Source organism: Stomoxys calcitrans, chromosome 4 (assembly GCF_963082655.1).
Source record: "Stomoxys calcitrans chromosome 4, idStoCalc2.1, whole genome shotgun sequence".
In the NCBI taxonomy this organism is placed as follows: domain Eukaryota; kingdom Metazoa; phylum Arthropoda; class Insecta; order Diptera; family Muscidae; genus Stomoxys; species Stomoxys calcitrans.
The window spans coordinates 163964763-163982559 of NC_081555.1; the positions used below are offsets into that span (position 1 = coordinate 163964763).

General features: G+C 34.1%; 1 protein-coding gene across 11 annotated transcripts in view; it reads right to left on the reverse strand.

The window, feature by feature from the left end:
• The window catches only part of LOC106088524 (cAMP-specific 3',5'-cyclic phosphodiesterase), a 692903-nt gene that overhangs the window by 6434 nt on the left and 668672 nt on the right, over positions 1–17797 (reverse strand). For 9 of the 11 annotated variants that reach the window (XM_059368225.1, XM_013254097.2, XM_059368227.1 and 6 more), the window contains 5 exons: positions 13062–13242; positions 12903–12996; positions 4258–4586; positions 3917–4181; positions 3725–3839 (listed from right to left, as the gene is read on the reverse strand). In XM_059368225.1, coding sequence (XP_059224208.1) covers positions 3725–3839; positions 3917–4181; positions 4258–4586; positions 12903–12996; positions 13062–13242 — 984 coding nt within the window. The remainder of the gene's footprint in view (positions 1–3724; positions 3840–3916; positions 4182–4257; positions 4587–12902; positions 12997–13061; positions 13243–17797) is intronic. The other 2 variants (XM_059368224.1, XM_013254165.2) reach the window with 1 other exon arrangement.

Below are 17797 nucleotides of genomic sequence, written 5' to 3' on the forward strand. Positions count from 1 at the left end.
TTTCAGGCAATGAGGTAAAAATTGAAGCTTCCAAGGAATCAAAACATCAAATCGAGGACTAGGTTTATATGGGAGCTATACCTATTTGTTGACCTATCTGGGCCAAATTTTGTAAATGTATTTCATGTACCGAATTTCACCCCAACCACGTAAAAATTAAGGATTCTAGGGGCTTAAGAAGTCAAATGGAAGGACCACATATCCACCATATTTTTTTAGTATAATGTCAGAATGCCAGACTGTCGGCATACTTTTTTCTGCTCAATCCCATGGCAGCCGGTTGTACATACCGGATTGACCCGATGAAGTACTTCATCGGCAAGGGCTGCGGCTTCAGTGTACAACGAACTCCTACAACAACAACAACAACAAATTTTTCTGCTTATCTTTCTGGGCCTAGCAAGTGTAGAGTAAACGCTAATCGACCTTTTGGATTGCAGCATGAGTCGTAGTTTAAGGCTCTGTTTGTTATTTCCCTCCTACCAATATACCAGTGCTACCATTATACCAGCGTTACCACTTGACCATTGTTACCACTATACCATTGTTACCACAACACCAGTGTTACACTATATCAGTGTTTCGATTACACTATCACTATACTAGTGTTACTACTCTACAAAGACCTAGAATGCAATAAGATACGGCATTTGCAAAAGTCGATTAGGGATAATTTTAGAAGCATAGATGGCATTGTATTCATTGGTATTGACCACTATCACATATTCTATAAAAAGAACATTTATACTAGCACAGTGCATGTGCTGACAAATATATTTATTTAAGGGCTCACTGATGCAAAATTACACTTTAAATATCCACTTTTAGGAAAGCAGCTAAAAAAGATTGGGTACATTTTGAGCAACGACACTTGTTAACCACTTCTTGTAACTAAAATACAACTGAAAGATAGGACTTATTTATACTAACGACATCTGGCATCCAAAAGGAGCAATTGAAATATTGTATAGTTATATATTGTACGTCTTTGCACTATACAAGTGTTACCACGACACCAGTGTTACCACAACACCAGTGATACCACGACACCACAGCTACCACTTTATACCACTATACTAGTGTTACCACCATACTAGTGTTATTTCCATTATACCCTACCAGTGTTATCACTAAACTAGTGTTACCACTATACAAGTGTCTTCACTATATTAGTGTTACCACTTTACAAGTGTTACCACTACACCAGTGTTACCAATACACCAGTGTTACCACTACACCAGTGTTACCACTACACCAGTGTTATCACTATACCAGTGTTACCACTACACCAGTGTTACCACTACACTAGTGTTACCACTACACCAGTGTTACCACGACACCAGCGTTACTATTACACCAGTGTTACCACTATATCAGTCTTTTTACTAATCTAGTATTACCACTATGCCAGTGTTGCCACTATTCCAGTGTTACCATAATACCAATGCTACCACTATGCTAGTGTTACCCCTAGACACCACTATACAATTGTTGCCACTATACACTAAACCAGTGTTACCATTATACCAGTGTGACCACTGTTTGACTATTCCACAATACTATGCTACCACTATATCCCATTTTTATACCCTCCACCAAAGGATGGGGATATACTAATTTGGTCATTCTGTTTGTAACACCTCGAAATATGCGTCTAAGACCCCATAAAGAATATATACTCTTGATCGTCATGACATTTTAAGTCGATCCATGTCCGTCTGTTTGTCGAAAGCACGCTAACTTTCGAAGGAGTAAAGCTAGGCGATTGAAATTTTGAACAAACACTTTTTATTAGTGTAGGTCGGTTGGGATTGTAAATGGGGCAAATCGGTCTATGTATTGATATAGCTGCCATATAAACCGATCTTGGGTCTTGACTTCTTGAGCCTCTAGGGGGCGCAATTCTCATCTGACTTGGCTGAAAGTTTGCATGAGGTGTTCTGTTATGACTGCCATGAACTGTGTTAAGTATGGTGCAAATCGGTGCATAACCTGATATAGCTGCCATATAAACGGATCTGGGATCTTGACTTCTTGAGCCTCTAGAGGGCGTAGTTCTCATCGGATTTGGCTAAAATTTTGTACAACGGCTTCTCCCATGACTTTCAACATACGTGAATCGATCTTTAGATTCATACAGCTCCCATATAAACCGATCTCCATTTTGATTTTGCTTCTTGAGCCCCTATAAGGCGCAAGTCGTATTCGAATGGACAGAAATATAATACAATGACTTCTACAATGTTCACCATTCAATTGTTTGCCTAAAGTATTTTTTACCTAAAAAGAGATACTGCGCAAAGAACTCGACAAATGCTATCCATGGTGGAGGGTATATAAGATTCGGCCCGGACGAACTTAGCACGCTCTTCTTGCTAACACTATAACATTTCATATATTCCGTGATTGCTGCGAACTTCGACTATAGATCTATGTTGTGTTTCGACAAGCGATAGAAGAGCTATAGATGTAAGGTATTTTCTCCAACCTTCCACGGTCGTCGTAGGAAAAATGGAACGATGTTTTTTCGTTATGCATTGCTAACTTTTGTGTGGAATATGGCTATTAATCACTCCAGATTGCTTGTTTCGCACTAATTTAGCCAGCAATAAGTCACATTGCTGCATACAACTTTTTGGTAAAACAATGGATTTCCATCGAGCTGTTGTCACAGAGCTTGAATTTCGATAATAAATTTTAACTATTTGCAGTCGTTGTTCGTTTGTTAGTTTTTGCATAATGAAATGGCAGAGTATACTGAACACTTTTCATTTTTCTAAATTGACAAATTATTTGGCTTTTGAAAGCAATCTGGAAAAGGGTTTTCCTTGTCGAACGCAAACCGGAAAAAAGTCGGATCTGGGGCTCCGAAAACCCAACATTTATTGTTAAGAAGCCTGTTTGGTGCGGTTTATGGTGCGGCGTGGTTTTTGGACCTTACCTTTTCGAAAATGAGGTTGGATCAACAGTTACGGTGAATGGATAGCACTATCGATAGATGGTTAATAATTTTTTATGATCGGAGTTGGATGATATTGATGTGGATAACGTTTACATGCAACAAGACGGCGTGCCTACGTACCACACAAGCAACGAAACCATTGCTCTTTTACGGGAAAAGCTATCTATGAAAGAGGTGATTACATTGGCCACCTAGATCTTGTGATATAACCCCTTGCGCTTTTTCCTTTGAGGCCACTTGAAAAATAAGGTGTACGCAAACAGCCCAGCCTTTATTCAAGACCTGGCAGCCATATTGAGATTTGGTAATGGAAATGGATAGGTGTGTTGTTTCCCATATTGCAAAGAACCCTCTTAATGTAATTGCTCCCATAAAAAAGTCGTAGCTTTTATCGATTGGGCTCAAATTTGATAAATAAAATTCACTTCTGAACTCATATGCCCACAGACATGGTCTATAACTAGTTGTAGAATCTGAATTCTTTAACTCATAGATTGGATTATTTTTGCTCACTTTGGTTGAAAGTTTGAATATGAAGAACCCTAATGGTCACCAATACCAATACCCATACCAAATACGCCTCGAATCCTTTAGGGTGTGTATTCAAGGTTCGCCCCAAAAAATTGAAGAGATTTTTACTAGTTTTCATTATCTTCTCAAACAAAAATATAATTTAGTCCTCCTACTGTTTAGTGTTACCTTTAAATTAAGATTCTATTTCTTCTACAAAAAAAAAAAAAAAGATCCCAAGCGACTACTTACTTTTGCATATTACAGAATATATCACATCCTTGATTTTGCAATAATTTAAAGGCAACAGCTAAATGATGATTTTCCAAAACTGATTCGTCATTATACATTAAGGCTAATTCGGAACCTGAAAAAGGGAATACAACAAAAAAAAAAAAATGAGTTTATAGCTTTATTTCTTTGTAAAATTCGAAGTCAACCTACTTGAATTAACTAAAAATTGATTAGTTAAACCAGGATGATCAACATCGTGTATACAAGCAGCAAACAATGCACCACCCACTTCCAGGGGCGTGAAGACACCTTCCAGTGCGGGAGTATTCAATAAGACATTCGTACTTTGCGTTACATCGGCCGCATGCAATGAATTGTGAAAGGGATTGTCTTTAACATAATGGTCCTCCAGAGTGCTCATAAAATTAAGAAAGTTTTTCGGTGGTATCATAAGACTGGTCAATAATTCTCTACTCTGTAGGGGTAGACAATAGAAATAATAAAAAATGTAGCAAATTTCTTTTTGAAGAGAGAAGGTTTTTCTTCGTTACCTGAAATACTGTGTATGCCACACAGGTCAGCGGACGATGATTACTCAAGTCGCCTATTTTAAATATATCTATGCCCCATGTATCCAATTCGGCCAATTGTGTACCGAGGCCCGCCTCGTGTGTTGTCTCCACACCATAGGTGGGCAAACGTTCGCCGGTAAATGAATTAGTATGCGATAGAGGACGTTTAACACCAGATATCTGGGACATGGGCGGGCCACGTGGCGAACGACTGCGCTGTTGATTTGCCGCCGTTATATTATGCTCTAGCGCCGGTGCTGTATTCTCTTCCAGGCGCATAGAGGGCAAATCGAATTCTTGTTGTTTGTCTGCAAGAGAGAGAGGAGAAATTTAAATATGAATGAAGGAATGATGTGTATGTTTAACAAATAATAAAAACTGAGCTGAACTGAGTTGACTCATAAAGACAAACAAAATTTATAATTGTCATTATAAATTTAACAATGAATTTAAAAAAAATCTAAGTAGTTGTGGTTAAATCATTTGTGGTGTGAATAAACAGACTACAGATGTTAAATCTTGATGAAAGGTTATCATCGAAATGTGAAGGCAATAAGAACGAATAAGGCCTTTTTCCAAAGGGTTTTGGAAACAAACTTTCATACTTCAATACAAAAAAGTGAAGAAAATCATGCACACCTAGGGCCAGCTTCTATTTAGTTGGTTTATACTCTTTGAAGACTTTTCTCAATTGACGGAGTAAACATTTGCAAATTTGTAGGCTTTTGAAAGCGATCTGGCTGGTAAAGTGTTTTCTAAAAAGAGGTGTTATTTTGAATCACTCGTTATTACGGTAGCTGTCACTTTTGAAGCTTTTATTCTTTGACATTTGACAAGTAGAAAAGCCTCTAGAGGGCGCAATTATTGACCGATTTGATTACAATTTAGCACAAAGTGTTTTGTTACTAATTGCAACATTCAAGCTAAGTATGGTTCAAATCGTTTCGTAACCTGACATAGCATTCATTTAAACATATCTCCTGACTTCTTGAGAGACATTTTGTTACGACTTGCAACAAACGTGTTATTTATGACTAAAATTAGTCTATAACCTGATATAGCTCACATATAAACCAATCTATCGATTGGATTTCTTGGGCATTTAGAGTGCGCTATTTTTATTCGATCTACATGAAATTTTACTAATGAAATTTGTTATGACTTTCAACATCCTTGTTGAGTATAGTCCATATCGATCTATAACCTGATATAGTTTTTATATGAACCCATCTCCCGTTTTGCCTCCTTGGGCCTCTAGAGGGTGCTATTCTTATCCCATTTGAATGAAATTTCGCACATAGTGTATTGTTATAAATTTTAACAACCTTTTCAAGGTTTGACTTCTTGCGCCTCTAGAGAGCGCAATTATTTACGGATTTGGCTGAAATTTTCAACGTTGTGTTTAAACATTCATGCTAAGTATTTCTCAAATCGGTGATATAACTTTCTTAAATACCGATTTGAGCCTATAGAGGTCGCAATTATTACCCAATTTAGCAGAAATTTAGCTCGTTGTGGTTTGTTACAACTTCCAATATCCGTGCTGAGTGTGATACAAATCGGTCCATAACCTGATATAACTTCCACACCAACCTATCCCCCGATATGGCTTCTTGAGCCTCTAGAGGGCGCAATTACAATTCGATTGTCCTGAAACTTGCAAGTGGTGTTTTGTTACGACTTTCAACATCGTAGTTAAGTATAATCCATATTGATTAGTGATCTAATATATTGTAGCTCCCATACAACCCGTGATCCCTATCAAAATTTTTGGGCTAGAGTACGACATTATTTACGGAATTGGTTGAATTTTGCACGTGGTGTTATGTAACTATTTGCAACATCTATGCTAAGTATGATCTTAATTGGTTCATAACTCTAAAATAACGCTAGCTTCAGATTTAAATTCTTGAGCCTTTAGAGGACGCAATCATTATCCTGAACTTTCGCGCGAAGTTTTGTTATGACTACCAATATCCGAGTTAAATATAATCCAAATCGGTTCTTAGCCCATATAACCCGCGCTCTCGGTTTTTCTTTTGGATCCTCTAGAAGGCATAATTATGAACCAAGTTAGTTTAAATTATGCATGTGGTGTTTTGTTATGACTCTTGATCTCCTGATTTTACTTCTTGAACCTCTAGAGAACGAATTTAGTATACGATTTTTATTGTCCATAATGTACATAAACTTGACATAGCTACTATTCAAACCCACCTCCTTATTTTAAAAAGTCATTCCATGAACATGGCATATGTAACTTTGGATAGGGGTGTATAAGATTAGTTCCGGCCGAATTTAAGGCTCTTTTACTTGTTTTTTTTTATACAATCAGTCAAGTGTTTGGAAATTTTTTACCTTTTTAATCTAAATATCCCCCATCTTGCTTCTATTTCCCTTAATTTCATATGATATGTACATACATATAGCAATTTCAAAATTGTTTGCCTTTTCCAATTTTTTGTGCCTTTGAAGACAACTTTTGGCAAGACAATATGGTGTCTAAAAATTGTCATCCAATTTCGTGCAAGCTCATAAATGCCTTTTCTGTTATCCTTTTTCTTGTTCTGCTTTTTTACTTTGCAACTTTTCAATGGGTTTTGGGCTGAAGCAGTTCGCATTTAAAGTGAATTTCCGCTTCATTTCATTTTAAGCAGCATAAGAAGTTACTGTAACATGATTCGATTTAAAATATTTTCCCTTACTTTACTATTCTGTGTTGTCTATCATCATCAACGTTGTCGTCATCGCCTTACACATCAGCATACTCAGCTTGAATGATTTCAAATGGGCACAACAACAGAAGCAGCAGAGGCTGCAAAAGCGACAGTGGCGACCTAGAAATGGCTAAAAACTCAAACCAAAGCAACCAACTCTGCGTGTGAGGGCTTAAAACAAGAGGTTACTTAAATCCTCTGAGCGCTGCAAATAAATTCAAACTACCATCACCACCACCACTCAACCAACTTGGCCCATTGTAATACCCCAAAAACGGATGGAGTAGCACCATCAGCATCAACAGCAGGCAATTGGCAATACCAATACCAGTGTAACATAAAGAGGCCAACCAAACATTCAGGCAAAATTCAATGTAAGTGGCGGGTGAAGTAGACCCCCAACAGGAAAAAAAAACTTTTAAATATAAAATTCAAATTTTATTTGTAGCCTTTTCCCCATCCGGTTTGTATAGTAGAATAAGGGGAAAAACGTTCCTACATTAAGCATACGCTCAAACATAAAACCATATATAGGGCAACATTCAGTGAAGAATGCCACCAGCACAGCTACAATATATAGCAACCCGCAGCCAGTGTTGCCGTTTTCCAACATTTCTCACAAACTTAAGAGTTTCTTTTTATAATGAATGAGAGTATATATTTGAAGAAAAAACTAAATGACCTAATTGGTTTTTTTTAGAGTAGTTTCGATGAAAATTATATTATACCGAGATTTTCCCTAAAATTAGAATCTATCAAATGTTGTATCAATCAAATTTATTTGATTATTTGACACAAATCAATCTTCAATTACCTAGAAGCTCAAAATTCCTTTTAATTTCTTATAAATTGTTTAAGAAGCTTTTAGTGGGAAAACATTTTTATGAAATTTTCTTCAAAAATTTGATTCTAATGGAAATTTTTATGTGGAAAAATTTTGTCTCAAATACCAAGAAATTGTAAGAAAAAATGTACTAGGCGAAAAATCAATACGTACGAGCCTCTAAATGAATGTCATTTATGTGGAAACACAATTTTTGGTAGTTTTGAACTATTATCAAAATAGTATAACAGTTATGTCAAACTGTTATACACGCAAAATCAATACATTGAAAACCCTAAATGAATCTAAATAAATGCCACTAATACGGAATTTAGTTTTTGATACTTTTAAGCAGTTATCCCAAACTGTACTACTCTTAAAATCCAAAAAATTGGAACCCCCAAGTGATTGCTGCTTATATGAAACATAATGTTTGATAGTAACAGTTTTTGATTGTAGTATAACAGTTATGCCAAATTGTTATACATGCAAAATAAATAAATTTGAATCCTCAAAGGCATTCATTATAGTATTCGAATTTAGTTATTTTGCATATATAACCATTTGGCATAACTGTTACTACAATCATACTACTTATTTGAAACAATATATACAACTTATTTGGTAGTATAGGAGTTTTCGATAAAAGTATAACAGTTATGCATGCCAAACTTTTTACACGCAAAATCAACTGAAGTTAATTTGACATTTACGGTAAACGTGATTTTTTAAGATACAAAAAAATTGCAGGATATTTAGATTCCACTGCAGGATGTTGTCCGGCTATAGACAATTTCGTCTATTAAAGCAATAGCACAGCAAAGAACTTTTAAAAGTAAGGCAAATAGCCTGCAAGGAATCTAAAAAAAAAAATAAATAAAATTTTTTTAATAAAATCAAATGTTTGCAAGATCTCCTATTAAAACCAAAAAGTGTAAACTGTTATACACATAATCGTAATACATTAGACACCCACATTAACGCTGGTAAGGTGAAATATAATATTTCATAATATAACAGTTTTTGATAATTGTATACTGGAGTAGGCGAAACTGTTATACATGCAAAATCAATACATTTGAACCCTGCAATAAATACCGCTTATGTGGAACATTATTTCTGATAGTATAACAGTTTTCAATACGAGTTATGACAATATATTGGAACTCCCAAATGAGAGTCACTTATGTGAAATACAATTTTTTACTGTATTACAGTTTTCAATAATAGTATAACAGTTATGTTAAACTGTTATACACACCATATCAGTTGAAATTAAAGGATTTGACCCTAAATTTAAACGAAAATTTTTAAAAATTGAAATATGTTTTAAGGTTTTGGGCAAATATAGGGTTTTAACAAATCAAAATTTATAAATTTTTGTGTAAATTTTATATTTTTAAGCTTTTATTTACATTTGAAAAAAAATTTTCCAAAGAAAATGTTATTTAAAATTTATATTTCTCAGTGGCAATCCTGCCACCAACAGCTGAAGTGAGTATGGGTAGAGAAGGCTACTTTGGGTTGGTATCGTGGTATACCTTTAGGCTGGCAACACATTAAAGCGACTTAGTGTGAGTGCGTGCTTAAATATTGTTTATGCAATTTGTGCGCCAAGTGTAACGCCGCTCCACAAAAAAGGATACACTTTACATTTCACGAAAAGTGTTTGTGTGTAAAGAATATTAAAGGAGCAGCAGCAGCGAAGTAGCATTAGCATGAGATAAAAATATTATATAAAATCAATTTATTTCGTGAAGCTTTTTTTGTAACTAAATCATATATTTCCACTGGCAATTTCCAGTTTTAAACGTCATAAAAATTTATATTGCTCTCACATATGAATTGAGGAAAATAATATTAAAGTGATGTATACATGAATGTGTGGGAAAGCGTTTTGGCAGTTTCATTGAAATTGGATCATTATGTTTGGAATTAAAATCAAATATTTCAGTTTATTGCATTGTTTTTTTCTTGGAAGTTCTGTTCGTAAATGAAGAAATGAAACATAAAACATAACGATTTTGATATTATCATTGAGAAGCATGAAAGTAACAAAAATATATTTTTGCAAAAAAAAAAAAAAAAAAAAAACAAATAAAAAAATAAGAAAAAATAATTTTTGAAACGAAACACTGAGCACAAAGCATGATAATGATTTTAAGTGTATGAGACAAACAGCTATACACACCAAATTAATTAACTAAAGTCTCTCTATGAATGATGGGTGTCCCAAATACTAGGCATTTATTTCCTATACTCGAAGCTATTTTTTTTGATAGTATAAAAGATTTGGATAGTAGTATACCAGTTATGATAAACTGTTATACGCTCAAAATCATCTTCGATTAATGTAATCAACATAAAAAAACCTGATTTTCCAAAACAAATGTCTCTCCTGCGAAAAGGGCTGACGATAGTTTATACCAAAAAAGTTAAAACAAACTGTTATACACACCAAATAATGTCATTAGAAATCCCAAAAAGTTTTTCCGGCTTAGGGATTATAATATTTGATAGTAGAACAGTTTCCGAGTACAGTATAACAGCTATGGAAAACTGTTATAATTCCAAAATGAACTGAAATTTATGTTTTTTGGGGTAGTACAGTATGGCCAGTGTTGAGTGTCATATAAAACATGAAAATATTGATATGCGCTGAGCAATGACGAAAACCCTCAAGATGGTTTATGTTTAAGCTAACAACTATACGAGTAAAAATAGTTTATTAGAGCCACTAAATGAATGTCGTTAGTAAGAAATATAATTCGGTATAACACATTTCAATAATAGTACAACAGTTATACAAAACAGTTATACCCAAAAAATCAAAATAGCAAAATGTGTTTCAGACTTTAGCAAGGCTATTTGTTATCAATATTGCTGTTAATTGGGACACAATTGGGAGTATAATGGTTTATATAGCTATATAACAGTTATCTAAAACTGTTATACTTTTAAAGTTTACTAAGAAATGTCATGATACAGTTTAGAAGAGTGAGTGAATTATGTGGTTTTAAACTATTGAACTTCGCTGGACTATTATTTTCTAGAGATCATTCAATGCATATCAAGAAGTGGATCTTAAGAAAAACAGCTCAAAAGAGGCTCATGGTTTCAAAAAAGAGTAAATATAAATAATTTGGTATAAATGTTGATAGAATATAACAGTATAACATTTTTTAAAACAGTATAATAGTTTTACAAACTTTTATACTTTTAATATTTACTTAAAGAAATGTAATTTTAAAAGATATAAAGGGCCCACCAACTCAGCGTTTGACTTTTAACCGCATAACTACGTTCTCTATAGACCTTTAAAAAAATTAAAGAAACGTCTATTACTTGTGTAGAAGATCATTAAAAAGAAACTTAAAGCGGACTCAGTGTGTGAAACAAGGATGTGAAGATCAGTTATTTGGTGTAAATATGATTTTTATGGGACCTCATTAGCCATATAATAATTTTAATAACAGTATAACACAAAACTGTTATACTCTTAAATCTTACTCAAAGAAATGTAATTCTGCAATAAATAAAAGAAGATTTATGAAAAGCAGTTGCTTTCATAATTATTTTATAAAAGTTATCCACAGCTGTTATAATTTTAATATTTTCTCAAAAAAATGTGATTTTATATCAAAATCAAGTATAGCTCATCTAGCGGTAGCTTCCTAAAATATTTTATTTCGATAAACTGTTTATGTGTCTTTTGAAGACCACTAAAAATATTAAAAAACCTCCACTACTCATTGTACCAAAGACAAAATAGAAAACAATCTCCCAAAACGAAGGTTCAGGGCATCAAATACGATGTGCTGATAAGTGATTTGGTAGAATCCTTTGTTTTATTGGCTGTATAACAGTTACCCCAAACTGATATACTTTCAAATTTAAGTCAAACAATTTTATATTTGCAGTCAGTGAAGGGTAGCACACTTTGGACTAGTTTTTTCTAGAGACTATTCAAATTTTGAAACACGAAATGAAAGTCACCATTGCGTATACCCGGGACAATATAATCGTAAATGTGTTGAAAAATCAGGTCGACGGGCTATGACAAGATCAGCCATCAATGTTTTTCATTTGCATTACAATTTTGCTGAGGCAGCTCTTTGTCCACAGCATAATTCTCCATTTATCTAATAACTACTAAAATATAATTCTTTCAATTAAAAACAAAATAATGCCATTATTTAAACATAGAAATGGTCAGAAAAATTTAATATTTTCTCTTCTATGAATGTCTTTTTGTTTTTGTGAAAACTTAGACAGGTGTTCCGGATAGACCAAAACACAAAAAAAAAATTCCCAAAAAGGACAAAATTAAGACATAAATACGATTTAAAATATATAAATGCATTGAAAAAGATTAAAAGCATTTTTCTCCACAACCACATTTTTGTTGATGATGACGATGATGATGAAAGCTGTTTGACAAAATCTAATTACACAAAATTTTCCTTGAGAAGTAAGTAGAGACTTTAGCTTAAGTTGAAAGCTTGTAAAGAGAGGGGTGGCGAGGTGTGGGCCTAGGGATGCTAAGCAAAGGCAAATGACAGGCTGACAATCATTTCTTTTCGGTTTTGCTTGAAACACAATTTTTTTTATGTTAATATTCGAAGGTCTACTACACAATTGCGGTAGCATATTGAAAGGCATTTGCATAAATTTATTGAAGCATACTCTAAGGCGGCTTGAGTGATTGATTTGTTCGAGTGGGGGGTGGAGAAGGGGCGGGGAATATAAAAGAGAAAGAACATATACTGTTTAGAGTATATCTTGCGCCTCCATCGCCCTCGTGTTGAGGATGCTATTACTTTGCTTTCTTAGGCAAATTTTGTTATTCACTTCAAGTACAGTTTTGAGGTTGTGGCTTGCCTGGTTGCCTTGCTTTACTTTTCTTTGTTTCTTTTTGGAATTCATTAAAAATATCCCTTTAATCAAAAAATTGTAAAGGGAAAAGTTTTGTCAATGGATTTGATGTGGTTTTTGGGTTTACTTCAAAAATGTGTGTTTTCTCAAAATGTTATGAATCTATCAAAATAGGAAAGGGAAATGTTTCTTCAGTCTTATGTACTTACCCAAAAATGTTGAACAAATATACTCCGAAATTTGATTTCCTGATTTGCTGGACTCACTAAAGTGTGACAGCTCCTTGTTAAGCATACGTTTGAACTAAGAAACAAAGAAGATACGGAATATGTTACCTTTGTTTGATATTATATATACTCTAAGCTTACCTTAAGCGATGCCATATCGGAGACACTACGATGTGTCTGTATTGTCTCCAATTGATCCAAACACCAGTCTAGCTCCTCTATGGTATCGGTGGCCAAACGCGTGTACGCCTCATCGCCCTGGTTCAGTATAATGCCCGCCGTCGATGATCGGCCCATTGATGTTTGGGTTGGTCGCCTAGATCTTAGATGATTAATACATAGTTCCACACACACACACACACAGATATAGAAAGAACAAGTGCCACGCATACAAGGACACATACAGCACACACATTTATTCAAAACATAAAATTAAACAAACCAAACAAAAACAAACAAACACGCATGGTGGGGAAAAGGAATCACAACGACATCAAAAAACAATCATGACCGCAAAAATAGTAAATAATTTAAAAAAGCAAATATTTTTGAGTGTTAAAAAACAACAACAAATTATTAAAAATATTTAATGCACCAGCAAAAGCATTTCGTTGGGAAGTATAAATGAGGGGAACGGAACGTAAACATTCAACAGCGTTGGCAGAGCATAAAATAAAGAAAAAAAAAGAAAGAAAGATAAAACAAATTGGGTTAGAAAAAGGCAGTTAAAAAAACAAATTAATTTGGGATATTGTTGTTTCAAGAAGGATTTTTGGTTGGAGGTAGGATATTTATGCAAGAAAAATGAAAAAAGTTTGTTCAACATAATTTTAATATTTATTGGTGTTTATTGGTTTGAATTTTTTTTATTGTAAGGTAGAGGAGGAGAAAGAGAAAAAAGAAATAAAGGTAAAATTATGTTATACAATTTTATGTTTAAATATTTGAATGTGTTTTTTTTTGGGGGAAGAAGGGGTTCTGAAAATATTTTATTTTAACAAAACTGAAATACACATTGAGATCTTTTATTGGGGGTTGCTTTATAATAATAATTAAATGTGTACATATTTAATATTCATCATGGCATACTTTTGGGAATGTGCAGTAAAGGTAAAGGGAAATTACAGCATACTTATGGGGATCTATCAAAAGGAAATGGTTAAAAAAGTGCCAAATATTGCAATGTGGTTAGGAAAACATCAAAGGAAGGAAAAACCACACAGCCGCTACCCTTTTTCTAAGCAGGTGTTCTTTAATAGTTGGAAGTTTGAATTTTTCAATGCTCAATTTGAAGAGTTTTATCAAAAGCATACTTTCAGGATTAAACAAAATACAAAATTTTATTGAAAGATTTACATATTATGTATATTCATTAGTCAATTCATTTGCAACAAATCTACACATCCATTCCAAACCCTTCAAAGTATATATTTTTTAGATTGTTGCAAAATTTAAAGATTACTAAACAGACATGGACCTCTCCGTCTGATTGTCAATTCATCTGTCCATCCGTCCGTTGTTATCACTCTTCAGGCTTTAGACGATATTGAGCTGAAATGTGGCACAATCCATATTTTCCCATACGAATGCTATGTTCTCGAATGCGCCCAATTGGATCATATTGTGGATGCAGCTGCATATAGACCGATTATGAGTTCATAAAAGCTGCATTGATTGTCCGATTTTATTGAAACACTGAACTTCAAATGGCCCCCGGACATTTTAACCGAATATGGTTCAAATCAAAGCATATTTAGATATAGCGGCCACATAGATCGATCTTATGAATTGGGACTTAAGCCCATTAAAGCCGCATTTTCTGCTCAATTTTGTTGAAGTTTAGAACAGTAAATTTAATTTGGCCTCCGGATATTCGAAACAAATCGGGCTATATTTAGATATAGCGGCCATATACCCGGTCTGCCGATTTTGGGTCTTAATCCCGTAACAGCCGCATTTATTATCAGATATCATTGAAATTCGGAACAGTAAATTCCAATATAGTCCATATCGGGTCATATTTAAAAATATCTACTGTATAGACGGATATCCCGATTTTGGGCTTCAAACCCGTAACAACCACACTTATTATCCGATTTCGTAAAGGCGCAGTTATTACCAGATGTCGCTGAAGATCTTTCACCCAATAATAGGTGAAAGATATTACTGTAGTTTTTTACAATCATGGCCTTGGTAAAGTGTAGTAAAACTAAATTTTCTCATGAGATAGAGTACTTAAACTACCCTTCTCTCGGGAAAGAGTGCTAAAACTTCTCTTTCTCTTGGGAAAGAATACTGAAACTAAATTTTCTCTTTGGAAAGAGTAGTGAAACTACATTTTCTCTTGGGAAGAGTAGTAAAACTATTATTTATCTTGGGAAATATTAGAAAAACTACCCTTTCTCCTGGAAAAGGAACTAAATCTACTAGTAGTATTTAAACTACTCTTTCTTTTTTCTAAAGAAAACTTTGTCTTGAGAAGGAGACCTAAAACCACCCTTTCTCTTGGGAAGGGTGCTAAAATAACCCATTCACTTGGGAAGAGTGATACACCCAACCCTTTCTCTTGGAAAGAGTGCTACACCCTACCCTTTCTCTTCAGAAAGAGAGTAAACTTCCCATTCTGTTGGGAAAGGGTACAAAAACTACCGTTTCTCTTGCGAAAGAGTACTAAAACTAGACTTTCCCTTGGGAAAGAGCACCAAAACTACATTTGCTTTGTGAAAGAGAACTGAAACTACCTTTTCCCTTAGGAAAGAGTATCAAAACTACCCTTTCGTTTGGCTAAGAGTACTAAAACTACTCTTTTCCTTGAGAAGGAGTACTAAAACGATATTTGCCTTTGTGAAAGAGTACTAAAACTACACTTGCCTTTGGGAAAGAGTACTGAAACCACCCTTTCCATTGAGAAAGAGTACTAAAATTACTCTTTCCCTTAGGAAAGAGTACCAAAACTACTCATTTCCTTGAGAAGGAGTTCTAAAACTACACTTTTTCTTGGGCAAATAGCCTTTCCTTTAGGAACGAGTACTAAAACTTATCTTTCTCTTGGAAAAAAGTACTAAAACTACTTCTTCCTTTGGCAAAGAGTACTAAAACTACAATTTCCCATAGGAAATAGTACTAAAACTACCCCTTTTTTGAGAAATAGTACTAAACTACCCTTCTCTTTTGATAGAGTACTAAAACTACCTTTTCTCTTGGGAAAGATTACTAAAACTTCCCTTTCTCTTGGAAAAGAGAACAAAACTAACCTTTCTCTTGGAAGAGTACTAAAACTCCAGTTTTTCTTAAAAGAGTACTTAAACTTTCCTTTCTCTTGGGAAAAAGTTCTGAAACTATTTTTTCTCTTGTGAAAGAGTACTACAGCTAGCTTTCTCTTGGGAAAGGGTACTAAGACTAGCCATTCTCTTGGGAAAGAGTACTAAAACTACCCATTCCCTTGGAAAAGAGTACTAAATCTACTCTTTCCCATGAGAGAAAGTACTAAAACTGCCCTTTCCCTTGGAAAAGAGTACTAAAGCTAACCTTTCTTTTGGGAAGAGTGCTCAAACTACTTTTTCTCTTTGGGAAAAGTATTAAAACAATACTTTCTCTTGGAAAAGGATACAAAAACTACACTTTCAATTGGGAAGGAGTACCATACCCTTGGGAAAGAGTACTAAAAATATCTTTTGTCGTGGGAAGGAGTACTAAAACTACCCTTTTCTTGGGAAAGAGTACTAAAGCTATCCTTTGTCTTGGGAAGGAGTACTAAAATTATCCTTCTCTTGGGAAAGAGTACTAAAACTACCCATTCCCTTGGAAAAGAGTACTAAATCTACTCTTTCCCATGAGAGAAAGTACTAAAACTGCCCTTTGCCTTGGAAAAGATTACTAAAGCTACCCTTTCTTTTGGAAAAAATTACTAAAACTACCCATTTTCTTGGAAAGATTAGTAAAAATACCCTTTTTTCGTGGAAAAGATAGCAAAAACTAAGCTTTCCTTTTGGAAAGATTACTAAAACTATTCTTGAATGAGTGCATAAATGGTACATTTGTCTCGGATTTTTAATATGAAAAATGATTAATATATAGAGCCGAGTTGGAGGGTATAAAAAGTTGGTCCAGACCAAACTTAATTCCTGTTTTCTTGTGTTAGCCCATTTCGTATGTTGCTCACATTACCAGTGCGAAGATTGTGGTTTCGATTTCTCCTTAGAAGCTTTGGTTTGTTTCAACTGTGATATCGCAATGGAGTTAAATTGCATTTTTGAGTCTGCCTCTACCTAGCCGATACTAACTGAGATGAATTTTCTACTTGTTAAAAATGTTTGATTCAATCCTTTTTTTTGTTACAGTGTATACCTTAATCCTTCAATTTGTTGGCTTTCGTTTATTACATGTTTTGGGCAGAGTCATTTCCCAGAACAACCTTAAAGAACAAAGCATACTTTTAGGATAAAATTTTAAGCTAAATCTCTTTCCTATTTGTAAATGGAAAAGCACTAAGTTGAAATTACCTTGCAAAAAAAAGTACAACAGTATTATTTTTAATTCAGGGGTTTTTTTTTTTTGGGAAAAAAGACTCTTCTCTCAAGCACAGAGATATATAACACATGTTATAACATATTATCTTTGTGCCGGTGTATGCATTGGGGGGACTTCTTTCAAAAGTAATTATTTTTAACAACAAATATTCCATTTATGTAATTACAAGCAAGAATGTAGGATAGCATATTGTCAGTATTGCTAGCTGGCTTTTTGTGTGATTTTATTTGGTTACTTTAAACAAAAAGTCTTAGTATTCTTTTATTTCATTATATTGTCAGGTGCAATTTATTAGGTCTTTTTTTCTGAAGGAAAAGTAGAAATAAAAAGAAATACAATACAAAACA